Source organism: Dryas octopetala, chromosome 7 (assembly GCF_963921425.1).
Source record: "Dryas octopetala chromosome 7, drDryOcto1.1, whole genome shotgun sequence".
Lineage (NCBI taxonomy): Eukaryota > Viridiplantae > Streptophyta > Magnoliopsida > Rosales > Rosaceae > Dryas > Dryas octopetala.
Genome location: NC_141372.1, coordinates 1,862,398 through 1,887,714, shown reverse-complemented (window position 1 = coordinate 1,887,714; position 25,317 = coordinate 1,862,398). Strand labels below are relative to the sequence as shown.

At 38.8% G+C, this 25,317-nt stretch overlaps 4 protein-coding genes, 1 long non-coding RNA gene and 2 pseudogenes across 9 annotated transcripts; 4 read left to right on the top strand and 3 right to left on the bottom strand.

The window, feature by feature from the left end:
* Positions 1-1,488: 1,488 nt before the first annotated feature.
* AOS (allene oxide synthase) lies at positions 1,489-3,357 on the bottom strand. The gene has a single exon (XM_086250330.1). It carries the CDS (start codon positions 3,236-3,238, stop codon positions 1,667-1,669), a length of 1,572 nt encoding a protein of 523 aa, XP_086106456.1. The 5' UTR covers positions 3,239-3,357; the 3' UTR covers positions 1,489-1,666.
* Positions 3,358-7,514: 4,157 nt separating this feature from the next.
* On the top strand, positions 7,515-9,822 carry LOC147278300 (tRNA-processing ribonuclease BN). The gene is made up of 5 exons (XM_086250332.1): positions 7,515-7,661; positions 7,776-7,836; positions 8,018-8,386; positions 8,933-9,273; positions 9,378-9,822. Exons 1-5 carry the CDS (start codon positions 7,581-7,583, stop codon positions 9,594-9,596), a joined length of 1,071 nt encoding a protein of 356 aa, XP_086106458.1. The 5' UTR covers positions 7,515-7,580; the 3' UTR covers positions 9,597-9,822.
* A 1,619-nt stretch (positions 9,823-11,441) lies between these two features.
* LOC147278299 (cytochrome C oxidase assembly factor) lies at positions 11,442-13,635 on the top strand. Of its 3 annotated transcripts, none has more exons than XR_015123532.1 (5): positions 11,442-11,566; positions 12,189-12,426; positions 12,823-12,980; positions 13,244-13,328; positions 13,436-13,635. XR_015123532.1 is itself a non-coding variant. In XM_086252341.1 (3 exons), exon 2 carries the CDS (start codon positions 12,205-12,207, stop codon positions 12,418-12,420), a length of 216 nt encoding a protein of 71 aa, XP_086108467.1. In that variant the 5' UTR covers positions 11,442-11,566; positions 12,189-12,204; the 3' UTR covers positions 12,421-12,426; positions 12,823-13,154. The 3 variants fall into 3 exon arrangements, 1 of the variants encoding a protein (XP_086108467.1); XR_015123531.1 differs by having other exon boundaries at positions 13,413-13,635; XM_086252341.1 differs by lacking the exons at positions 13,244-13,328; positions 13,436-13,635 and having other exon boundaries at positions 12,823-13,154.
* Positions 13,636-14,556: 921 nt separating this feature from the next.
* Positions 14,557-16,365, top strand: LOC147278298 (uncharacterized). The gene is made up of 5 exons (XM_086251993.1): positions 14,557-14,970; positions 15,091-15,168; positions 15,299-15,398; positions 15,506-15,639; positions 15,749-16,365. The coding sequence occupies exons 1-5, from the start codon at positions 14,599-14,601 to the stop codon at positions 15,977-15,979; spliced, it is 915 nt and encodes a 304-aa protein (XP_086108119.1). The 5' UTR covers positions 14,557-14,598; the 3' UTR covers positions 15,980-16,365.
* A 1,670-nt stretch (positions 16,366-18,035) lies between these two features.
* On the bottom strand, positions 18,036-20,291 carry LOC147278297 (putative E3 ubiquitin-protein ligase ARI7 pseudogene; annotated as a pseudogene).
* A 608-nt stretch (positions 20,292-20,899) lies between these two features.
* Positions 20,900-21,833, top strand: LOC147278296 (uncharacterized). Its single transcript, XR_015123521.1, has 3 exons — positions 20,900-21,120; positions 21,305-21,379; positions 21,694-21,833. It is a non-coding gene; the product is annotated as an uncharacterized LOC147278296 (long non-coding RNA).
* Positions 21,535-24,717, bottom strand: LOC147278295 (putative E3 ubiquitin-protein ligase ARI8 pseudogene; annotated as a pseudogene). Of its 2 annotated transcripts, none has more exons than XR_015123519.1 (3): positions 24,377-24,717; positions 24,221-24,283; positions 21,535-23,503 (listed from the first exon to the last, which is right to left on the bottom strand). The product of XR_015123519.1 is annotated as a putative E3 ubiquitin-protein ligase ARI8 pseudogene, transcript variant X1 (transcript). The 2 variants fall into 2 exon arrangements; XR_015123520.1 differs by having other exon boundaries at positions 24,221-24,259.
* Between the last annotated feature and the right edge of the window lie 600 nt (positions 24,718-25,317).

Here is a 25,317-nt window from a genome sequence, read left to right as displayed (position 1 = left end):
ATACTATTCAACCAATAAAAAATCTAACATTTTCATTATCTCATCAATTTCAATAAAATAGCTTTTACTAAATTATTAAAATAATATTTACTCTAACTATTTACCTCATTCATTGGAGTGACACATTATTGAGATAGTAAATTTTTATATCAAAGTGCCACATGGGTTAATAAAAGACACTTTTGGCCTATACATTTGACCTATTCATCGGTGATGCACCGTGTATATGTGAGGAGAGAGCGTTTTCACTTTTGCAACGTGCAATTCCCAATCCCATGTTTATGTATATATTAGAACCAAAAAAAATGCATGTATATGTATAACATGTCTTTTAATAGGGTATAGTTAGGCTCAAGGACGGATTCACCAAGGGACAAGGGTGATCGCCTTAAGCCAAACACGTGAATAACTCATATTGGGTGATGTGAAGTATGTGCTCTAATACCATAAAAGAATCTAGACATTCATTCCAAAACTAATTGGCAATAGGAGGAGTAGCACAAACCCTTATAAACCACTATGCAAGGTTATATTTTTCCAATGTAGGATAACACTCCACATTGTCACAGCCTGACCGCTCGCCTACCGAATTTTTTTTGCCAAACTCGCTGAGTTAACTCTCCAAAATGACCACTTGCAAGCATGTCCACAACTTGTTCGACGAAATATGTAAATGATTATGAGATATTCTTCACTTCTCTTTTTTTTAAAGTCTGACCCAAAAGAAATCGTTTTGGAGCTAAATTTTTGTTAAAAACTAAGTAAAAAAACGAACATAAGCCTAATGGGTATTCACCATTTATCCCAAATTCACATTTTCTCTTACCCAACCCTATTTGTAGCAGCCCCACCGCCTGCACATCACCGTTAGCGATTCCCTACCTGCCTTCAACTAGCCCTCACATTTACACTATGACCCCCGGCATAAAATAAGAATTAGTTTATTTATTTAATTTTAATAAGACATGTGTTTGTAGACTTATAGTTGTACATATCGATGTCAACGGAATCTCAAACCAGGCATATGGAGGCACTTCTTTTTGTGGTTATACCTTTGCTATTCAACCTTTTTAACTAAACATACAGGCATCGATCAGACTCACACCTCCACTGAGTCTCAACTCCAACTTTCCCAAAACACCTTCGACCATTCAAAGCTGTTGAGCCAACAGATAACACCTCCTCTCATCTCTAAATATCCAGCCTCATCAAATCAGATTAGTATCATGTTAACACGAGAATAACTTCTGCCCGTTGTGATAGGGGCAGATTTGTGTAATAGTAAGAGAAAGAGAGGAGAGAGAGATGGAGAGGGGGGATACCAGCTGTGTACCCCCGTTTCTCGTAGGTTATTCTGTGTTAACATAGACCAAATAATAATCAACTTGCTTAACCAATTAATCTTTTTTTTTTTTTTAATAAGGGAATTTGTTGGGAAATGTACATTATGGTGCTAGCATGTGATGATGCAAGTGAAAACAGTGTAAATCCGTCATGTAAGTTGAATATTTATACTTCCTATTTGGATACAATTATACAAACATAATAATATTCCAATTACACTGGATTCCCACAAACGCAGTAGAAACCCCAGCTATCCATACAAACAATAATAGCAAAAACCTACTACAAAAAAAAAAAAAAAAAAAAAAAGGAAGCAAAAAACTCAAAAGCTTGCTCTTTTGAGAGAGGTCATTGTAATGGCAGCCCCCAACGGCGAAGTTGCAACTTCAATCTCAAACGAATCGTATCGGAGAAAAAACTCCACCACCAACAGCCTTGACACCAACACCACGAAGTCTTTCCCAACACACTGCTTGTTCCCAACCGTTGGATTCTCCGTCTCCGGTCCGTTAGACCACAGCACGTGCTTCAACAACTTCTCCCCTTGCTCACCCACAAACCGATCCGCCACGAACTCCGCTGCATTCGACCCGAAAATTTTCGGATCCTTTGTCGCAAACGGTTGGAACCCGAATAGCAACTCCCCTTCTTTGACCTTAAACGCCGCGTCGTGACTCTCGATCACGAGATCAGTTTTGGCCTTCCCGTACTGTAACGGAACTGGGGGTTCGATACGGAGCGATTCGTAGACCACGGACTTCATTAAGGGCATTTGTTCCATGGCAGCCATTGTGATTTTCCCACCGTTGGATCTGACGGCGGATCTGATCTCCTGGGCTAACTGGGTGTGGAGTGTGACCCCGGCACGCCCGATCCACTTCACCATGTTGGGGAAGAAGAACTTCATGCCTCCGAAGGAATTGAAGCACGTGGCGAATAGCAGATTGTGGCACGCTTCGTCTCTCGAGATACCCAACCTCTCAGCCTCGTCGAGCACGTGACCGGACGACTGGTAGAAGAAGTCGTAGAGCCTCTGGTAGTCTTTCTTGACAAGAAATGGAGGGAGTCTGAACGTGTGGAACAGAGGGTCTTCGATAAACTTGGGAAGGCCAAGAACCAGAATCGGACTCAGTTGGAAGAGAACCCATTTCTGTACTAATTTTGGTCCGTCGACTCCGAGTTCGGTGTCGGCCGGGTTGGCCCGCAACAGTGACCGGGCCAAGAAGTTGAACGCGGCTTGATCGTTCGCTTCGACGAAGTTGGCTTTCCCTTTGTCGGCGAGCTTGCTCTCCAGGGTGTCAAAAAGCTCTGTGTAGCTGGAATGAAATTCGGGTATGACCGAGTCGCGAGCCGACTTGAGAAGATAAAACATTACGCGCTTGAGCTTGTCGTGCTTGGGCTCCGATGGGTCGAGGTAGGAGAGGACTCTGTAGCCCCCTGTGAGCTCCGTGGAGGGCATGTACGTTCCGGTGAAGAGGTCTTTCTTTTCGACTTTTGAGACGTCGAAAAGCACCGGAAAGCTCTTTCCGTCGAGCAAAACGACGACCTGGGACTTGGTCGAAATGGAGGGGCCGGGTGGCATGTTGACCCGGAACACCGTCGACTGGTACTTCTGGATTCGAGACTTGAAGAACTCCTCTTTGCCTTGGTTGTAGAAGTAATCGTGACGATCCTTGATGGGACCCACAAAAGGAAGGCCATAGTCTCCGGGGATTTTCTTGAAGGGGAGCTTGCTTGGCTCGGGCTGCGCCGAGACGGAGGAGGATGGTGATTTCTCGGACACGGAGGAGGAGGTCGGACGGATGAAAACGCGACGCGTGGAGGACTTGAATGACTTGGATGGTAATTGGAATTGGAGTTGTAGAGAAGGGAAAGCTAGAGAAGTAGAAGCCATTTTTGTTTGAGTTGAGGCGGCTTTGGGTTTGGGTTCGAGTGTTTGACGAATGGTTTCGTTGTAAAGTTGCAGAGGAATGGTAGAGAGATGAGGAAAAGGGGTTGAATAATAAAGATGACTGTGGAGGATGACTGGGTGGCAGGCCTTATATTTATACTAGTGGGTGAGTGAGTGGGAACGGTGGGGTATACGAAAGCTCAAAAGTTTTTACCTGAATAAGGGTCGTGAAAGGTGTGCATTAAATGTCTTATATGTTGCTTTGGGTGGTGCGGTTGCGGGCAGTGGAGACCACATTCCAAATTACAATACAGAAAGTACCCTAAATTTTAAATAAAAATCTTCTTTGTTGATACCAAGGAATAAAATAGCATACCACTCATCTTCTTTGTTGTTGCCCTTTTTCTGCAAATGCACCCATCATTTTGTTGTTTATAGATGTGCATGATGAAATTACTATTTATGAGCTTTTAACTTGGGCTAAGTCTTTCTTCTTGTTACTAAGTTGTATTTTCATGGGTTACTAATTTTGTAATTATAAGGAAGGGAGGATAACTTTGATGCTGTGTCCATGATTTTATTTATTTAAACTAATCTAAACTTTAATTTCCTACATAAAAAAAACTTTAGTTTCCTAAACATGTAATTGACAATGTGCTACTATTTTTTTTTTTTTGGAGAGACAAGCTACTCACTACTTTAAATATGTCTTTTCTATTTTCTTTTCCCATTTCTTATAGCTTTATGGATATATATGTTTATTGAATGTTTAACCAAACCCAAAGTCTTTGATCAAAAAAACCAAACCCAAAATCCAATTTTCAACAATACATGTAGATATCCCAAATATTAAATGTAGGTATTTTCAAACTCCAATACATGTAGATATCCCAAAACCATGTAGATATCTAAAATCCATTTAAATATCCCAAAAGCCAATGTAGGTATTAGTCCTTCCATCAACAAGGATTTGGAAATTGATTAAATGATATTGTATTTTTAAACCCAATCTTTCATCACGTATTCATGTTGTATTTTCAAACTTTTTTTTTTTTGTATGTTAAATATTAATGCTATCTAATTTCTTCAATTCACTTTTTTTATTGACTTTCTCTTTTATTATTTTTATCCTACATTATATTTTCATGATTATGATAATCATTCATTTTTTATATAATTGTTTAAAAATTATCTCTATAAAAAATTAACTAAATAAAAAATTATTTAATTATATAATTTTTTATAAAGAAAAAAAAGCTGCTATTTGCACACCCTAAATTTCTCTTTGCACACCCTTTCTTAAAAAAAAAAAAAAACTCAAAGGAAAAGACCATTTGGCCCTTCCCTCACCCACACACCCCATCCCCATCTCCCCCCCGTACACACCCCACCCCTCACCTGCAAATTTCCCTCACCTGCAAATTTTTTTTTTTCTTCTTCACCGTCGCACCCTCCACCCTCCACCCTTTATCTTCTTCTTCTTCCCCCCACCCCAACCACCTCCCCCCGAGCCCTCCCCTCCTCTCCTCTCCTCTCCGACTCCTCCCCCTTGCTCTGTTTTTTTTCCCTCCACCGATCACCACCTTCCTCGCACCAGCAGCACCACATTCCTCGCAGAACCACCACCGCGCGCCACCACCTTCCTCGCAGCTAGCTCACCGTCGCGCGCCGGAGAGAAGATAACTTAAAAAAAAAAAAAAATTGGAGTGGGTTCGGCGGACCAGTGCCGAACCCGATGGTTTCGTTCGGTAAGTACCCACCGAACAATCCTATTCTATTCAGCGGGTACCTGTCGAACGAAACCACCGGGTTCGGCACTGGTCCGCCGAACCCGCTGCATTTTTTTTTTTAATTTGTTTGGATGTCTGCTGGGTGAGAGGAGAGAGGGAAGGAGAGAGAAAGAGAGAGAGAGAGAGAGAGCGCTGCGCGCGGTGGCTGGAGGGCTGGGGTGGTCGGGGCTGGGTTGGGCGCGGGGAGGGTGGTGCAGCAGGGAGGAGAGAAAGGGGTGGTGCATGGTGGTGGGCACGGGGAGAGTGGTGCAGCAGGGTGGTGGGCGCACGGTGGTGGTGCTGTGCGCGGGGAGGGTGGTGCAGCAGGGTGGTGGGCGCAAGGTGGTGGTGCTGCGCGCGGGGAGGGTAGTGCAGCATGGTGGTGGGCGCGGGGAGGGTGGTGCAGCAGGGTGGTGGGCGCACGGTGGTGGTGCTGCGCGCGAGGAGGGTGGTGCAGCATGGTGGAGAGGTGGGGAGGGGGTGTGTACGCGGGGGGGGGAGATGAGGATGGGGTGTGTGAGTTTTGGGTGTGTGTGTGTGTTTTTTTTTTCTGTTTAGGGAGGGTGTGCAAAAAGAAAAATGGATGGGGGTGTGTGGGTGAGGGAAGGGCCAAATGGTCTTTTCCCTTGAGTTTTTTTTTTTTTTTTCAAGAAAGAGTGTGCAAAGAGAAATTTAGGGTATGCAAATAGCAGCACTCTTAAAAAAAATTAGGATAACATTCCTCTAATAAATATATCAAATTATACAAACATGTACAGATATTTAGTGCAGCATATATATTAATACTAAACGAAAGATTTTCAGGTCATGGGAAAAGGAAAGTTGAAACCGACACCAGTTTCATTAGTGGCGCGTGTTGGAAATGTTATATGTAAACTTTGGGCCTTGCCTATAGTATTGCGCGTGGGTCTTAACAAAGTATACACGTCAAGCCCAAACCGTGGACGGAGTTGAATACTCATCAGTCATCACACAAAGGTTTAGTCATACAGTCATATCATATATGTTTGAAAAATTAAAAGTCAAAAAAGGCTATGCTTCATATACTTTTCAGTTCCGACCACGCGATACTGACTAATGTGACTGAGGTATGGTTCTCACTGCCGGCCAAATTGCACGCGCATGTCACGATTGTAGTCGTAGACGGTGTAGTGCGTGCCGGAAAAGTACCCAAATGTACAACCACCTTTCTTATTCACTTGGACCACTTTGGCCGGTTGGGGAAAATGCGACTAACGTTTTTTGAGATTTGTCCTCCGTAGAAAAGACTTTGTACAACGTGTCTCAGAACGTTTAATGAATTTTCTCTTTTAGGTGGGATTTAAATTTGGATATAATTGATATATAGACACGTGATATAACAAATTTAATGTATAATGATATTATTAGACGACATGTTTATATTTACAGAATATAGTATTAATAATATTTACTTGTATTATAACACATAAATTGATTATACAGTTATACTACCTGACAAAATATCAGTTATAAAAATAATTTTATAACAATAGAGAAACATTTAGTTCCAATTTATTAAAAAAGAAGAAGCTCATAAAACCCAATATGGGTTTTAGTTACTATTGTACATCATATTGTTGTTTGATATTAAAAAAAAAAATCATATTATTATTATGGGCATTGGGGTTGCTACTGTTGGAATAATCTATTTCGTAATCGATTTGGTTTAAACAATTTGATTGATTATGCCTCAAACATTCCTCAGAATGGAATATAAACTTGCAAACACACACAAACACTTACATGCATAAGAAAAAAAATCAATAATAAGCTCAAACACTTTTAATATTGGTAAACCAAAGTAATCAAGTCTATACAGATTCTCAATGTACTCCATCTTTTAAATTACATGATATATCAAGGGAACCTAAAGAAGTACTTGTTGGAATTTTGAACATTGTTTGGCTTTTTGGTAGATTGGCTAGAGGCATAGGGCTAGAGTTATTGAAAACAAATAGGAATATTGTTACTCAAGACTTAATTCCTTTTCTCAATTTATTTAAAAAAACAAAAACTATAATATTGTCACGGATATTATTAAAGAAGCACATAAATTTTTTGTTTTTTTCCGGAAAAAGAAGTCTATGGAGGTATGAGCCCACCTCAAGTAGCATCAATGGGATGAAATATAAAGTACATCTTACGTTGTAACAAAATCAAAATATTGTTGATGAAAAATGTTTTCATAAGAAAAAAAAAAATGTTAGTCAGCGACTCAGCGTGCATGTATGTTGGTTGTACTTGTACCTTGTACCTCACCTGAACTGGTGCGGGTTGAAGGTAAAATTATGGGTTACAATTTCTATATTTATAAGGGCTCTTTTCGGGTACAGCATGTTGTTCAACAGGCCGGGCTAACAATTGGTTTCGTTGTGGACCTTTTTACCTATCTTGGACCGGACCACAGTGGATCGAAACGTTCATTTCAATTGGGCTTTTGGTTCCTTTACCTGTTCGACTGTGAGTGTAATATGTGGACTTAGGGTTTAAGCTGATAAAATACTAAACAGAAGAAGAAAACCAGGGGAACTCTGCTTAAACCCTAAATCCCAAAAATGGAGCTGCAATCGGTTTGTCGTGGCCTTCCCACCTCAAATTTCGGTTTATTCAATCACAGCGTATCCCCTCACCAAATTGTAAGTAAATTTCTACACTGTATTCTAGTTCGAAATGGAAATCTCTGTCTCAATCTCACTCGCATATACATAGTGTTAACGAATCACCAATTTCTATTTTGTTAAATTCCTAAGGTTTCAGCAAGCCACGCTGGGCTGAGGCATGAAAGACTCCGTTATGAAATTGCTTCCAAATGTACGCTTTCCCTTCACCTTAATCGTATTCCATCTATTTCAAAGTTCATTACATTTGCAATGAAAGTTGGACAAAAGCAAGGATGAATATTTGTCTTTCTTAGCTACCAAACGAGGTTTTAATTTATGTTTAGAGTATATAGTCTTGCTTTAGTGATCTAACCGGAAGAAGTACACTTCAGCATATTTGATGCCAGGATTGAAGAGTTCACAATCCTCAAAGCTGAGCTTAAACAGAGGAGCTATTAGGTGTGCTTCTAATTCTAGTCTGGATGGGAAGTTGGAGTCCTCAGGAAGGGAAAATTCTAATGTGCCTATTAGTACATTTCGTGGGGTGGAGCCTTTTCGTGGTAAATCAGGTTCTGTTTCGTTTCATGGGTTGACTTACCAGCTGGTAGAGGAAGGGAAATTGGTCTCAGCCCCTTTCAATGAAGACAAGGGCTCGATCCTTTGGTTTTTTGCCCCTGTTGCTTTGATTTCGTCTTTGATTCTTCCACAATTCTTCATTGGTAATGCAATTGAGGCTTTCTTGAAGGACGAGATTCTCGTAGGTATTTGTTGGACTGAGCTTTTACTTAATTTGATTCGCTTTGGATTTTCACTCCTTTGTGATAGCGGTTAACTAGTACTTGACATACATGGAACGTATGCAATAGTTAGCAAATAACATAAGCTAGTTTTGGTAAATTGTTTTATATGTGCCTGTCCCAGGGATTTGTGATACAACCTGCTCTTTGTTTCAGCAGCTAAATCATGATTCATGAATGGTTATTAGTCCATATGGAAGATCATCTTGAATGGCTTGTTTGCTAGCATTTATAGTCAAGGTCCTATTTTACAGTGGATTGCTTTTCAATAATCTAACAAGTATTGTGATAAGTATCTTCGTCCTTCCAATTTAGAGCAGAGAGTCTGTGTCTCATTTTGCATATTGATGTTTATATCGAATGAAAGCTTTCTGGACTTCAAATTCAAGTTTTGTGGACAACTTTAATTATTTGGTGAAGCATCTAATTGTTTATGCACAGAAGTGTTCAGTCCAGAGTCCCTAATCATAGGACAAAATAAATCCACTTAATCATTTTTCTTGAATGCAGAAATCGTGACTTCATTATCTTTTGAGGCTGTATTTTATGTCGGTCTTGCAACCTTCCTGCTTGTAACTGAGCACGTCCAGAGGCCCTATCTGCACTTCAGTCCAAAGAGGTGGGGTCTCATTACTGGCCTAAGAGGCTACTTGACATCTGCTTTCTTCACAATGGGCTTCAAGGTCATTGCCCCTCTATTTGCTGTTTATGTAACCTGGCCATTGCTTGGCTTGCCGGCCTTGGTCTCTGTGGTTCCCTTTCTAGTCGGCTGTGTTGCTCAACTTGCATTTGAGACGGGTCTTGACAAGCGTGGGTCATCTTGTTGGCCTTTAGTTCCCATTATTTTTGAGGTAGATATATAATCAAGATCACTTGATGTTCGTTGTTTTGGAGCTGAATACTCTTTTTTTTTTCTTTCTTTTTTCCTAAGCTATATTTTTGTATCTATGAGCAGGTTTACAGACTATATCAGTTGACAAAAGCTGCTTACTTTATTGAGAAGTTGATGTATGCGATGAAGGGTCTTCCTGCCTCCTCGGAACTCTTAGAAAGAAGTGGGGCACTATTTGCCATGATAGTGACCTTCCAAGTCCTTGGTGTGGTGTGCCTCTGGTCACTGATGACATTTCTTTTGAGGCTTTTTCCTTCCAGACCTGTTGCTGAGAAATACTGATGTTCATATGGGATGCTGTATATTCTAATTCTGGTTTCTTTGCTCACTTAAGATCTGTACGTATAATCTTAATTTTGGTCATCTTTAATCTAGTTGTAGCCTATTTGGTGCTTCACTGTTCCAATATAATTAGGTTCTACTTACTCTTGAACAGTAATGGTAGAACAAGAAATTTGGTATTCAAGAATGCCTCCCTTGAGAACAAGATTATGAAATTTTGTAATCATTTGTGGATGTCAGTGTCATTGAAGCTTTTATGAATTTTTTTTAAGGAAAATTTTATGAGGTAAAGCCCATGACACCTGAAATAACCTGTTGGCAAAATGAATAGATAATGTAAATGCAGGGGACCAAATCGATCAGAATGTGTGGAAGAAAATAAACAAATTGAACCTCAGCATTCTGATTAACACATGGATTGATAAAGCCCGGATAAGACATGAGGGGGTGTTTGTGTGTGTGATATATATGCAAAATGGATAATACAGGACTCTATTAGCAGTGAAGGTGCCATCTACTTGTAAACCTTAAACCCTCCTAATTCCTAAACCCTTGGGCAGAGTAACTCTCCCTATAATTATAAATAATCACAGCCGTATTTTACAACCTTATTTTTCAGCCTTCCTGCTTGTACGTGAACATGTTCTGAGGTTCCGCATCTGCAGTTCAGTCCAAAGAGGTATGGGCTCTCATTAATCCGTCGGAATAAATTGGGGGGTTTCTCTGTGATGATGAATATGATGAGGAGTCTGATAATTGATCCATTAATTCACCCTTATAAGTACCGACCCGACATTGTTCATGAGGCTCTGTAAGGCTGGTAGAGTAGAAGCCGTGTACATTAAAACTGATGAAGGGGTTCTGATTAAAGTGGATCGATCCTCGTGCTCATATACCGGAATCCTTGGACGATTTTTGTTCTATGATGGCGCAAGTTTAAGCTAAAATCCAGGGGGTAAACGCGAAACACTCTTTCGTGTGTTTAAGAACCCTGTAAGTTTGTAACTCAGCACTTGCCTGTCAATTCCTTCAAGATTGGGCTTTCCTCTAGTTCCAACAAGGCGGTTCAGTGACGAGATTATGTTTGTCATGGTGTTGGGGACGATGTCAACCTGGTTTTTGTGGTCGGTGTAATGGCTAGTGGGATGATTTCCCATGAGTGCTGCCTACTGTCTTTGTGTCTCACTCGGATATGCATTGCATTGGAGAGAAAATGGAACATCTTGTGAATCTACTGTGGAGTATTTGGTGTAATTAATTTTATATTTTTATCATTGAGAAGAAAAGTAACCATTTTCTTCACTTTTTCGATGGACTTCAATGTACTTGTAGGTTTAGGATGAAAGGCTGATTTGTTACTAAGATATGTGATTATAAGATATGTATTCTAGTTTATAACTGAAACTTATTTAGAAAATAGTTGTGGTGAAGATCACCATTAAGTACATCAAGCAGCCACTGTGGTCTTATTCAACTCAATACACAGGGTCAGTACACGATAAGCCAGACTGATCCAATACATGAGCAACTTTGTTACACTGGCAAGGTCTAAAATGCAGAGAGACATGAGAAAAGAAATGGTTTTGTTGACAATTGAGCATAGTAAAACATATGATTATAGATTAAATGTTTTTTTTTTAATGAAGATATGGAATGAAAATTTGAATACATAGACTGGATTCTAGCAAATAAATAAATAAAAGAAAAAAGGAACAAAAAGAATTCAGATTATGCTCTCATTTTGTACAAACATTGTCTCTGAACTTGTGTTGGCTCCCCTAGTTAAAATTGGCCTGTTCATGTTATGGGCCATTGCCTGTCCGGCCCAATCCAAAGTCTGCCACAAAACGCACCCGTCTCTATTGTGCTGTTGTTTGCTCTGCACCTCTTTCTCGTTCTCTCTTCTCTGACGATTCGAGACCGTGCGTAGACTGCAAAAAGTGAAAGCAGAGCCCTTAACGCTCTTGGAGGTAAAGGGACCTTTCTCCACTTTTAGACATAATGGTCCGAAATCAAGCAGTGTTCTTCTGATTTGTTTTGTTGTGAACGGGTTTCGTGCAGATTTTGATTCTGAGGTTAAATTAACAGTTTTCTCATCTGGGTTTTGTTGTTTTAGTGTTGGTTTGTCTGGGTTTTGTGCAGGATCCAATTTCCAATGAATTTGGTCAAGAAAATTGCTATTTCTACCATTTATTGTACAATATGACATTAGCGTATAAAAGAGAGATACATTGCCTATCAGTTTGTAAAATAGTTGTATAGAAGTACCTCTATCACCACCCTTTTGTCCAAAGTTTCACCTTTATGCTTTCTTTCTTACATTTTCTCTTAGATTAAATGGATAGGTTTCTGATTTTTGCATACCAAGCCTCCATCATTTACTTCCCATGTTTGTATAATCACTTGTTCTTGTATCCAACAAAACTAATTATAGTAGTGTATATCAGCTGGTTAAGTTGGATGGTAGTGTTCACATGTTCTACCTTTCTCTTGGATATTGGTTGTTTGAACTTCATGCAATTCCTTGTATTTTAAGCGCTGCCTTTCTCTCTGTTTTCTTTTCTGAATTTCCTGAACACTTGAAATTTTCAGGTGAGGCAAGGGAAAAATGGCAAAGTCTTGCAAGGGCTTAGCACTGGAATTAGTCAAGTGTCTTAGTGAGTGTGATTGTGTTAAGGTTGAGAAGCGATCATATAGGGAATGTGCTGGAGAGAAGAGTCCATCAATATCAAGCGAATGTATCGGTCTGAGGGAAACATATTTCAATTGCAAGAGAGGCCAGGTTGACATGAGAGCTAGGATTCGGGGAAACAAAGGCTATTGAGTAGTGGTAATGTTTACCAAATTGTGAAATAAATTTTGGTAGTCCAATTGTAGCTTATGTTTACCAAATTGTGAAATAAAGTTTTGTAGTTCAATTGAAGCTTTATTGTATACTGCTCTCAGATTTCTATATTTATAATAGTAATTATACGTCTATCATTCCAAGGTTTTATATCACCTATATTGTTTTTCTTTTTGAGAGAAAAAGCATTATGAAAACCTTGGCCAAGCTCATTTAGCTAATCAAGCCCTCATATCATAATCTACCCCCTTTTGGAAGTCTGTGCAGAGCTTATTGTAGATTAATTACTATGCTTCTGTTACTTGTATTATTTGCATTTTCGTGCCTTCCTTTTTGGAGGAATTGGATTGAGTATTTTTAATATTTTTCAATTTTGTACAGATTGACTTGTCGTCTGAAGTATGTTATGAAATTCGTCCAAAAAAGAAGTATGTTATGAAATAGAATGCGGCAATGTTGATGAATCAAGACCCTTTCATTTACCGAGGAATTCTCTTTCATGAGCTTTCAAGAACCTTTTGAGCCATATTTTTGTAGAAGTAAGATCAACTTGTATCATTATAACTGTAGTTTTCAGGTTTTTTTTTTTCATTTTGTTTACTTTCTCTGCTCCAAGTTTTTGAGCACTATATGAGAATATTGGGAAATACTATATGGGATATGATTTCTGTGATAGGATTTGAATAAATTTGGACCCTTTTCTTTCTTCTCTTTCCTTTTCGAGTTTCCACAGTTGCAAATGCATTGTGTTGTATATGTTTATGTGCTAGTGATTGTCTTATGTTCCGTATGAAATGGGCAGCATGTTATTATTGGGCATGGATTGCTTTGAGATGGGAGGTCCTCCAATTTGCAACTGTCACTGCTGTTGAGGCGTTAAGTTCATGGTAAGGTGCTGCACCAATTCCCTTTTATTTCAATCTATAGTATGGTTGGTGTGAAGGGTGGCTGATCCTAATATGGGGTGTTAGGGTGCTGGTGGCCATTAATCTAGGCAAGAGCCTCTCGGGAGTAAAGACATAGCTGGATTGAAGTTGATATGTATTATATTGTAATACATCTCCAATTTTCCTGTTTCTAGATGATCTTGTGGGGGTAAGGTTGGGAAACCATTGAGCTCAGAAAAGGTGGGGAAATCATGTAAAAGAATTTATGAGTTCTCATTGGTTGTAAACTTGTAAACATAAATCTTAATTGGAGGAAAATAAAACTGGTTGAGTAATAAATGATTATTCATCATTAATTTTCAGAATTTTTAATTTTGAGATTTGTATATTTAACTTTTCTTTCTGAAAAGATGTCTATTTAACCTTTTTTGCATAATTCAAAACAATATTGAGGAAGATGAGGGGAAGGTGGTACTTGGTAGTATGTTTTTTCCCTTTAGAATTCATGTGGCTGGTGCTGACATTGGCCACGTAACCCATGTATTAATCGTTGGAGTACTCCGACGGTTAAAACCCTTGGTTCGTGTTCACAGGAGAAATGGTGAAATACGAAGAGTAAGATAACAAATGATCGATTCATCATGATTCATGCATGAGCAATTGAGCATGCCTCCACGGCTCCAGTCCACCTATGTCTATGTCTATGTCTGCGCTGAATGCTGATGCTGTGCACTCCTGTCGTCTTGCATGGAATGCAAAGCTTTCTGTTGGCGTACAAATTACAACAGCGACTACGGAATTCCTACTTCGTCTTTTTGCATGCGCCGACTGTTCTTCTTTGACCGAAGCCCAAAGCCCAAATCCCAAAAGCCCGAAAGCCCAAAGCTCCTTCCAAGTTTCAAATTCCAAGTTTGCAGCCGTCTAGGGAGAAATAAGTTTCCGAATATCACGATTGACATGTGTGCGACTTAGAATTTAAGTGTACCCCACACGTAAAAGACCACGTGAGACGATGAGAGTAATTTCAGGGTTCAGTTTGGTTCGTCCAGTTGTTGAGAAAAATTCAAAACCTACCTCTCCAAGCAAAGCACAAATTGATAAGGCCACTCATGCCCGGACAAGCCCAGCTAATATGCCGCGAATCTTCTGTTTCCCACAGACAGTGGTAGCTGCATGTTGTATATAAACCCACCCTCCACCCTCCACCCTCCAATGACCAAACCAACAACTAAGTACACATTCGTCAAAGCCTCAAAGGAGCAGCTAAAGAATGGCAGCCACTAGATTATTGCGCACGTTTAAGCCTATGACTATTCATTCCTCTTCTTCTTCCGCTTCTTCGTCGCCACCAACAACACTCAAGTGTTCGAGCAAGGCCGGTGGTGGGTTGAACGGAGAAAAGAGATCAGTAATGCTTACTGGGAATAATTATGATCATCATGATGAGAGGAAACAAAGGGTGGTTGCGAAATCATCAGTAGCCTCTTCAGAGACAATGATAAGGTCTGAGCCACAAGTGAATCAAGGAGTAATAGATTTGGCTTCTTTGGTTACAAAGGCAAACCGTGCTTTCCCCATTCTATTAAGAAAGGCTCTCAAACGAAAGCCTTTGATGCTGCAGGTCCAGATGTTCATTGAAAGGGTATGCCAATTATCACCAAATATATATTGTTTTCTTTTCAAATTTGATTAATTACTAGTCTCTTTGCTTTGAGCTTAATTCTTTAACTAATTAATTACATGTTCTCACTCGTACGTGCAGGGCATAATAGACTGTCGATTCTTTGCATTACTTGCTGTTGCAGGTTCCTTACTTGGTTCAGTGCTGTGCTTTGTCGAGGTGAGACATTTTCTTTTTAACTCCCTTTAAATGAATCGTTGACTACTTAAGAATGAGAACAATTGTACGTATTTCTTTTAGCATTGACTTATCATATCACATTGAACTTATATTCGTCTAAATATTGCAGGGTTGCTTTATTGTTATAGAGTCATATTTCCAGTATTTCCAAGCCTTGTCAGACAAGACAGATCAAGGACATATGGTGCACCTACTTATTGAAGCCATAGGTACATACTAATAAACTCTCGCTCTCTGTAGTCTGTACTGTATATACCTTCATCAGACTACAGTCTATAGCGTATAATAATTAATGAAATTTTGATTCTTTTTACAGACATGTTCCTAGTAGGAACTGCCATGCTTATTTTCGGAGTTGGGTTGTATGCCATGTTTATGGGGTCAAGGGCTATAAAAGACAAAGGACCAAGGTTTACTGAGTCAAACTTGTTTGGCCTCTTCTATATGAAGGTACCTTTCAATAACTTTTTACATACATACATACATATATATATATATATATATATATATGCATGTTCTCACGCAATTAATTAGATGGTGTTATTAATTGTACGTGCAGTCAGCTCCAGCATGGGTTGATATGAAATCGGTTTCGCAAGCGAAATCAAAAATTGGGCATGCAGTGGTGATGATACTTCAAGTGGGACTGTTGGAGAAGTTCAACAGTATACCTCTGGTTACGCCTCTGGATCTTGCTTGCTTTGCAGGAGCTGTGCTTGTCTCCTCTGCTTGTGTCTTCCTTCTCTCCAGACTTGGTTCATCTGCTACCACTGCTCTCCTTGGAACATAGATCATGCATGCATACAACTAATGATCAATGATGACATGTCATCCACAACACAAACTGCAGTTTCCAACAGACGTACCATCCAATTTATTTATTAATTTGTAATTACCCATTCTTTTTGTAGTACGTACGTATATATATGTAGCCATACTCAAGCCAAAATATATATACTGCACACAAGGACAAGGGAAGAAGATTGCCTCATTAATCCCTTTATAGAATATAGATCGATATTCAATTCCAATTACACAAGGTGAAAGTAAAAGCTCAATGTATAGTTAGACAAGAATTTGTGTAGTTTGTGTCTTTAATTTATGTCGTGATCGAATTAGCCATTCCATCTCTTTGTTTGAAGGATGACTAAAAGATTCAAGCATTCAATTTGGTTATTCTTGTCCACCAAGAAAATTTTTCACAAGGAAAGTGGATTTTCTACTACATTTTTTGGGAACCAACTAGACTTTTAATCTTAGCCATCGAAACAAATCCAAAGATTAAGATTATGCTACATATTTAATGGGTCAATTCTATCATACAAGAAATAGCCGAAACCTTGTGCAACAAGCAACAATGACGACTCAATAACATAAAGACAAAGTACTTGAACAAATTAATTTGAAAACAAAATTTTAAAGTCTTGAAATTGGACGTGGTCGGACAAAAAAAAACAAAAAAAAATTGGACATGGTTAGGATCATGGGTCGTAGCCATGTATAAATTATTGGAAACTAAAAAAAAAAATTTTATCTAACAGTAGGAATTGCATACACAACTTCCAAGTAAAACATTGCGGGATTTGTGAGGGCTTACAGTTTTAGTTTGAATTCCTCTCTTCCCCTTGGGCCTCCCTTATAACCAAAAAACAAAATTGTGAAGTATGGAAAGCAAAAATGGAATGTTTTTAGAATTTGAGGTTTTAGGAGAGAGCCCCAACAACATTATCATCAAACACTAAGCAGAATGGGGCTGACACAAGGTGGAGCCCAAACTAAATGATCCAAGGCCCAGCTCCAAACTAAGGCCTAAGTTGGCGCCCTTTATCAATACAAAGCGCGGAAATAAGGCAACACAAGCCGTTGACTAAAAAGATAGAAACCATATGGCCAAAAAAAAGAAAAAAGAAAGAAAGATAGAAACCATCTTTTCTAAACAAAACAAAAAAAGATTTAAGCCGCTGTAAGTCTGTAACTCTGTAAGAGACAAGGAATTTTGTAGAAACACAAAGGGATGAATAATTCGTTAGCATAAAGACGCTGCGAAGAAATGCGCTTTCAGCATTAAGGTTGGCTTCCGACGCTCGTTTCGATTTTTATGCTTTGATTTTTAAATTCAAGACCCATGCTATGCAATTTAAAATCTTCATTTCGTATTATTTTTTCTTGACTTTTGAAATTTTTGGGTGTGAGTGCTCAGTGCTTTATAGGCATCATTGAGATCAATTTTTCCAGTCAGTTCGGTTATACACAGAGGAATTGACAGAGGTAGTGAAGGAATATCAGCAAGTGGGTGATCAAGTAAAGCAAATTTTGGATGGAGTGGTTGGTCCAGGGAATTAAAGAAACACAGGTAAAAAGTAAACTAGTTTTACCGATGTGGGTTTGGGCAGGGCTGGGCAGCTGGGCTTATGTTTGTTTTGTTATACGACTTGTGCAATTGCTTCTAATCACTTTTATGGCATTTGATGGCACGCCAATGTATTGCTATTATAATTATGTGAGGAAGCATCGAGTGCCTTCTGTTCAGTAATTTTTTTCTTTTGGTGAATATCTTCTAACCAAGTTCACCACATGGTTCTAATCTGTGACTGCGAGAAAGCAAGTTCATTTTCATCATTTTATTCAATAGTTTACACACACATATGCACAAATTTATTCATAATAAGCCGGCTCTGTTTTGTTTTCCCATTCTGGGGGAGTGTTTGAAGTTGCATCTAACATATGGTTTACATTTGGGAGTTGCAGCAGCATGTTGAGGCCATTCTTCTGTAGTGTTAGCAACTTAGCAGAGAATGTTTCAGGGTAAGTGATTTCTTTTCCCTTTAGTAATGAGCTGTGTGACTACTGACTAGGATAGTGTGAATAACAAACATTCAAGCATTCAATTAAAAGAAAAACCCAGCACTGGGAAGACATTCATAAATCCAGTACTGGGTAATCACAAAACCATGTTATAACATGACATACAGAACAACCACCTCTTTAATCAGCCTCAGAACCTTGAGGGAAATTGAATTCAATCGAGAACTTGCAGCCATTAGTCAGGCTTTTCAATCAACAAGATCATGATACCATCACAGAGTTTGTTGGAATAAAAATAATAATTGTATACTGCATCATATGGTATATTGAAAATTGGAAATGACTATTAAATGTAATAGCAGTCCTATTAATTGGGGCAGTAGAGTTGTACAACCTAACTAAGATCATTATTGTAAAGTGATATGATTTTTGAGTTTCCAATATGCAGGCTGCATTGGAAGGAAAGGGGAATTGGCCCAAAGCCATCCAATCCTTCTGTCCAGCAGATAATTAAAGCGCCTAATGCAATACCTCAAATTCCATTGAAGACCAAGCATTCCGAGGCCCCAGCCCCTACATGTCCACCTCCGAAAGGCCATTCTCCAACGCTCTAACCAGCTTCTTAAAATAATCTCCAGTCACCTTTGTCAAGTTTACGAGCTTTAAATGGAAGTCATTGAATTTTTCCGTTGGGCCATGAGCAAAGAGAAACTGTTTCAGATCCTTTTCAGCGCATTTGTGAAGCCTCTCGAGGCTGAACTCTGCTTGGCCTTGCAAATACTCGAATAGCTGTCCTTTAGCATACTCATTCTCAGGTATGAAGTAGCCATATGCATAGGTCCATCGCAATACCTGCCTACATTCAATTATCTGTTGCCACGCCTCTTTAATGAAATTGAACTTAATCTCAGGTTGATCTTGTATGCTAGAAAGTATCTGAATGTGCACAGTTTGCACCTTATGAAAATCCTCAATCGCTTTTCGCTTTGAAGATTGATTGTTTGCCCAGCGTTCATAATAATGAATGTATCTCTGTAAATATTCCTTTAGCTTCTTTTTCTCCCTCCCCTCACCGTCAGCATCACCCCCCTTCGTTGGTTGATAACGATTGCAATGACAATGACCCTTTTCATAGCCCTTGAGGCATAACCAGCAAAATCGAAATCCACAAGGTGCTCCGCACATCATGTGATTACACCCTTGGTTCTTCTCAATTGCTCTTTTGCACTTGGGACAAGGCTTGGTATTAACCACTATCCATTGCGCGCATTGAGAGTCGTCCTTATTCTTCAAAATCCACTTTGCCACAGTCCTGCAGTTTACAGGACGGTGAATCTCCTCCGTACAATTCCAACAAAAACGATTCGAGCAAAGGCACGAGACATCATAACTTGATCCACCACGATCACCATCAAACTTTATAGCATACTCACATCCCGGAGCAGGACACCACTTGATCTCCTTACTATGTTCCACATAAGATCTTACCAGGTACCGCTTGCACCTCTCATATGCTTGGTCTTGTTCAGATATGAAGACAGAGATTAAATCATCATCCACTGCAGCCTTACAAGATGGTTCAGGGCATCTCAGCATCAAACATGCAGGACCCTCATTGATCGATGTGCTAATGTAACCTCTCCAGCAATCTCGACAAAAAGGATGACCACAACCCGCTGAGAAAACCCTATTGGGTTCCTCCGATGTATACTCATCAAAGCATATTCCGCATGTAATTACATCACTGCCATTAAATTGAACCAGTACTGGTTCCTTTAACAAGCCTACCTTTTCTCGGACTTGATCTTCATCAGCAAACCATTGATCGTGCAGTTTTGAAACTTTCCAATTGAAGTGACAGAGTAGGAAGCTCGCAGAAGCCTTTGGTATGGAAAGGACAGTAGACACTCTTGCAATATCATTCTCCTCAAGTTGGACAATTTCTTCTTCTTTCAAAACTGTATAATAATTTTTCTGGGGCTGATCAAGAGACTCTGTTTCAATATTATACCCAGAGTCATCAGAAGCACTTCCGTCGCCGCCATAGTCCAATTCTTCTTCATCGCTCATCGTGCCGCCCCTGTAGTTGTCGTCATCGTTGTCATACATTTTGTCTTTAGAAAAGAAAGCGAACAGAGCCTTTGATCGTTGTGCTGTCAATTAGTTGTTTGGACCGCGATGCTTTTCAGGGTAGCATTTATGCGTTCCAACTAGGACTACTTTGGACTTTTATTTATGCACCAACACTTTTTTAAAACCTAAATTTCTCATTTGATGAAATATTTTAAACTCCTAAATTCCTATTTCCTAATATATCTTGTTTTATATGTATTCTCTTGTTTAAAGAAATAAAATACTCTCCTTATTTTCGCAAAGTTCGGAAACAATATTGGAAAGGTTAGTTAGCACTTAGCAGTCTTTAAATATGTTAATCTGAAATTCCTAGTGATAATCTCCTATTTTGAAAAGGATAATAATGAGAGTTGTGAAAGTTTCAGTTTATCTTTTGTCAAAAGTTTTGCTTAGATCTTTACTTTTTTTTTTTCCTCTATTTAATTTTCTATAGTCATGCTTTATGTATTTATTATGCAAGTGAGGAGTACAAAATAAAATGAATTCACAACATTTTTTAGGTATGAGTGAACTTATTATTTTTATTTATTTATAATTCTTAAATTTATATTATATGGTTAGAATAAAAATAATAAAAATAAGGATAGTAGAAAATTGATTTAAAGTTAAAAAAACTTGCCTACAACAATGGCACTGAGGTGGTATCCTAGTGCAGAGAAAAGGTCTGCACCGCCATACCACCTCATTGGCACCGGTGCAGGTAAGTTTCTCTGAGTCCTTATGCATTGGTATTAGTTCTAAGGTATTGGTTGCCTTACCCATAGCAGTTTGAGGTTATTAGGTGGAGCTCCAACAACATCATGAAGCAGAGTGGGCCTGACAAAAGGTAGAGCCCAAAATAAAAGATCCGAGGCATAAACCGCTGAAAGAGAAAAGGATTTTAGTAGAAAACACAAACGGATGGTTCATTGGTTAAAATAAAGATGCTGCGAAGAAATGCGTTTTCAGTGTAACTCCAATTTGGTGGGAGAGCCGCTACCTCCGCCACAAGAGGCAAGGGAAGCTCCTTCATTTCATAAACAGACACATATGCACAGATTTATTCATAATCAACGGCTCTGTTTTGTTTATAATAGGGGAGAAAAAAATCCTTGACAGAACCTTTTGTTCCTTTTTTATTCCCCTTCTAGCTGTTTGGAGTTCCATCTAACATATGGTTTACATTTTGGAGTTGCAGTATGTTGAAGCTATTCTTCTTCAGGGTCTTTGTGGTGTTCGCAGAGAACAATTGAGGGTCCATGACATATGCTTGGTAAGTGATCTCTTTTCCATTTTCAGTATTGAGCTGTGTGACTAGGATAATTATGTATTAAACATTCAAGCATCCAAGTAAAAGAAAAAGCAGCACTGGGAAGACATTCATATATCCAGCACTGGGTATCACAAAACCATGTTATGACATGGCTTGAAATTAATAATGTATATTAATTGGACATCATATGGTATATTGAAAATTGAAAATGACTAGTAAATGTAATATAAAGCGGTGATATAAAGTAGTAAGACCTAACTATGAATATACCATATTGATAAAGTAAAACTCATGAATTTTTTATCCAAATGCAGAAATGCCATGGAAGGAAATGGGTGAATCTATCCAATCCTACTGTCCAGTAGAAAATGAACACATCGATCCCCCGACATACCTCAAATTCCATAGAAGACCAAGCATTGAGAACAATACATGTGTTATCAGCTGGATTTGGTTCCAAGGCCCCATCCCCTATATGTCCACCTCTGACAGGCCATTCTCCAACGCTGTAACCAGCTTCTTAAAATAATTTGCAGTCACCTTTGTCAGATTTATGAGCTTTACACGGAAGTCAGCGAACTTTTCCAGTTGGCCATTGGCCAAGAGAAACTGTTCCAGATCGTTCTCAGCGCATTGATGAAGCCTCTCCAGGCTGAACTCAGCATGGCCTTGCAAGTGCTCGAATAGTTGTGTCTTAGCATGCTCATCCTCAGGTATGAAGTAGCCATATGGATAGGTCCATCGCAATACCTGCCTACATTCAATTATCTGTTGCCACGCCTCTTTAAGGAAATTGAACTTAATTTCAGGTTCATCTTGTATGCTAGCAAGGTTCTGAATGTGCACAGTTTGGACCTGATGAAAATCCTCAAGAGCTTTTCGCTTTGAAGATTTATTGTTTACCCATCTTTCATAATAATGAATGTATCTCTCTAAGTATCTCTTGACCTTTTTCTTCCTCTCCGCAGGGTCAGCATCATCTTCCTTAGTTGGCCGATAACGATTGCAATTACAATAACCCTTTGTCCAGTCCCCGAGGCATAACCAGCAAAATTCAAACCTACAAGGTGCTCTGCACGTCATGTGATTACACCCTTGGTTCTTCTCAATTGCTCTTTGGCACTTGGGACAAGGCTTGGTGTTCGTTAGCATCCATTCTGCATTTTGAGAGTCGTCCTTATTCTTCAAAATCCACTTTGCCACGGTTCCGCAGTCCACAGGACGATGAATCTCCTCCGTACAATTCCAACAAAAACCATTCGAGCAAAGGCACGAAACATCATAACTTGCAGTACCATCCGCATCAAACTTAACAGCATACTCACAGTTGGGAGCAGGACACCACTTGATCTTCCTATGTTGTTCCACATAAGATCTTACAAGGTAGTGCTTATATCTCTCATGGTCTTGTTTGGATGCCAAGACAGAGATTAAATCAGGACCAACTACAACCTTACAAGATGGTTCAGGGCATCTCAGCATCAAACATGAAGGACCCTCATGGATGGATGTGCGAACATAACCTTTCCAGCAACCTTGACAAAAAAGATGACCACAACCGGCTGAGAACATACTACGGGAATCAGATGAATAGTCATCAAAACATATTCCGCAAGTAAATTGGACCACAGCTGGTTCGTTTTCTTTTTTGGGTACATTAATAACCACTGGTTCCTTCAACAAGCCTACCTTTTCTCGGACTTTATCTTCATCGGAAAACCATTCATCTTGCAGTTTATCACCATTCCAATTAAAGTGAGGGAGAAGCAAGCACGCAGCAGCTTTTGATATGGAAAGGATAGTGGACGCTCTTGCAATCTCATCCTCCTCAAGTTGGACAATTTCTTCTTCTTTCAGAACTCTATAATTTTGCTTTGGCTCAAGAGACCGAGTCTCACCAAACTCATCGACCGTGTCATTTTCTTCTAACTCATCTTCGTCGTCGCTCATGCCACCGCCGCCGCCGCTGTAGTTGCCTTCGTAGTTCTCATCATTATTGTACACATAGTCATCGTCGTCCATCGCCTCTAGAAACCCTGGAGACTTAATTTGGGTAAAAGACTGGCTTGGCGAAGTACACACGCAACCAAACAGAGCCTTTTATAGTTTTGCGTTTGTGTTGTGCTGCCAAGTAGTAGTTAAAAATGATTTGGATCCTCTAATACTTTCTCTGCTCATCTCATAGTAATCAAGTTTGAGAAGGATATATAATAGAGTTAAATACACCATTTTCTTAAATTAGTGTATAATCTTTTTTTGGTCCACTTTTTTTTTTTTTTTGTACGTGTACCAAGTTAGTCTATTCTGTTAATTTTGTTATAAACTCTGTTAAAATGGAGAACAAAATTGTCTTTTTGTATTAAATAAATTTTTAATTCTATTAAATATGCATCTTTGTTTTTTCTTTGTTTTTTTAGTTCTAATTCCAATAATTAAATAAAAAAAGCAAAAAAACTGCCCCCCACCGTTGTGTAGATTGATCACCAACCAATCCCCAAATTTTTTTTTTCTTTCTTCTTCTTTATTTTCTATTTCTTTATTCTTCTTGTTTGATCTGAAATGATTAAAAAAAAAAAGACAAAAAATATTAGAACCCAGCCCATCCCCCCTACGTCCCCCAACCAAGCCTCAAACCCCAGCCACCAATCTGAGCAATCATTTTTTTCTTTCTTCTTCTTCTTTTTCTTGTTCTTTAGTTTCCCGGCTTCCAATTCACCCATGGAAAATGACTTTATAGCCCTCCAAGACCATCTGCGTCCGCTCACCCATAACCAAAAACTCAATCCCAACAAACCCAGAAACCAAAACACTAAACCCACATAAAAGAAAAGAAATACTCACTTTGGCACATTCTCAGTAGATGAAACTCTTTCTGGGTTTCTGTAATGACCAAATCAGAAGCATCTGAAACAACACCTCGGTCATCTAAAATGCGCAAAAATTAAAATAAAAAAATCAAGAAAGAGGGTCTTGGAAATGTGAGAGAATGGGACTTACGCAGTAGGGAGGCTGAGGCAAACTGTGGAAGGTAAAGGTCGGAGCTTTGGCATGTGGGTTCGAACGGTGAGAGTTGAGGACTGAAGCGAGAGACTGTTGGCGCCCAGCCATGGATTTTGCAAACTGTTGGGTCTCAAGGTCAGGGTCAGGCGTCGAGAATACGGGTCGGATTTTGTTCCGTGATTGGGATTGAGGGCTGAGGTGGTTGTTGCTTGGAGAGAGTGTGAGCGGCCACCAATCTGAGCAATCACTCAACCTCAGCCATAGGTGAAGAAAGAAAAAGAACAAGAACAAGAAGAAAGAAAATAATTGTAGGGCTGATCGATCTATGGGTGTCGGATGTTTTTTTTTTTTTTTTGTATTTTAAATTTAATTATTGAGTTTTTATTATTTTTTCTTTTTTAGTTCTAATATTTTTTAAATTATAAATAAAATTAAAAATTGATTTAATATGAAAAGAAAATTTTGTCTTTCATTTTAACATAATTTATAATAAAATTGACGGAATTGACCAACTTGGTACATGTCGAAAAAAAAGTAGATTAACTTGATACAAAAAAAAAAATTGTGGACTAATTTGAAAAAAACGTGAAAATAAGTGGACAAATTGTGCATTTTGCTCTATATAATAATGAGAAAATTTCAATTTGGTTAATTTTTTGTCTACTTTATTATTTCTTTTCCACCAACAAATTGGTTTATGGTGTGTTTGGATGGAGTTTGGAATTACTAAAAAATTTTAAAATTATGGAACTTAATAATAAGTGATTTAAAATATTAGAATATGTAAATTCACTTATTCAGTTAATACATTAAATATAATAGAATTAAAATACATAATTTGTTGTAGTTTTATTTCTTGATGCATCAATTATAAATGAGTGATGGTGATGGTAGCAATAATAAAGATGATGCTTGTGGAGAGTTGACAATGATGTATT

What these genes read in the sequence shown, in the direction of transcription:
- AOS (XM_086250330.1), bottom strand. Translation starts at nt 3,238, where the DNA reads ATGGCTTCTACTTCTCTAGCTTTCCCTTCTCTACAACTCCAATTCCAA.
- LOC147278299 (XM_086252341.1), top strand. Translation starts at nt 12,205, where the DNA reads ATGGCAAAGTCTTGCAAGGGCTTAGCACTGGAATTAGTCAAGTGTCTT.
- LOC147278300 (XM_086250332.1), top strand. Translation starts at nt 7,581, where the DNA reads ATGGAGCTGCAATCGGTTTGTCGTGGCCTTCCCACCTCAAATTTCGGT. An exon ending in GCGTATCCCCTCACCAAATT is followed by an intron (nt 7,662 to 7,775) that starts GTAAGTAAATTT and finishes TAAATTCCTAAG; the next exon opens with GTTTCAGCAAGCCACGCTGG. An exon ending in TTATGAAATTGCTTCCAAAT is followed by an intron (nt 7,837 to 8,017) that starts GTACGCTTTCCC and finishes AGTACACTTCAG; the next exon opens with CATATTTGATGCCAGGATTG.
- LOC147278298 (XM_086251993.1), top strand. Translation starts at nt 14,599, where the DNA reads ATGGCAGCCACTAGATTATTGCGCACGTTTAAGCCTATGACTATTCAT. An exon ending in CAGTGCTGTGCTTTGTCGAG is followed by an intron (nt 15,169 to 15,298) that starts GTGAGACATTTT and finishes TAAATATTGCAG; the next exon opens with GGTTGCTTTATTGTTATAGA. An exon ending in TTGGCCTCTTCTATATGAAG is followed by an intron (nt 15,640 to 15,748) that starts GTACCTTTCAAT and finishes TTGTACGTGCAG; the next exon opens with TCAGCTCCAGCATGGGTTGA.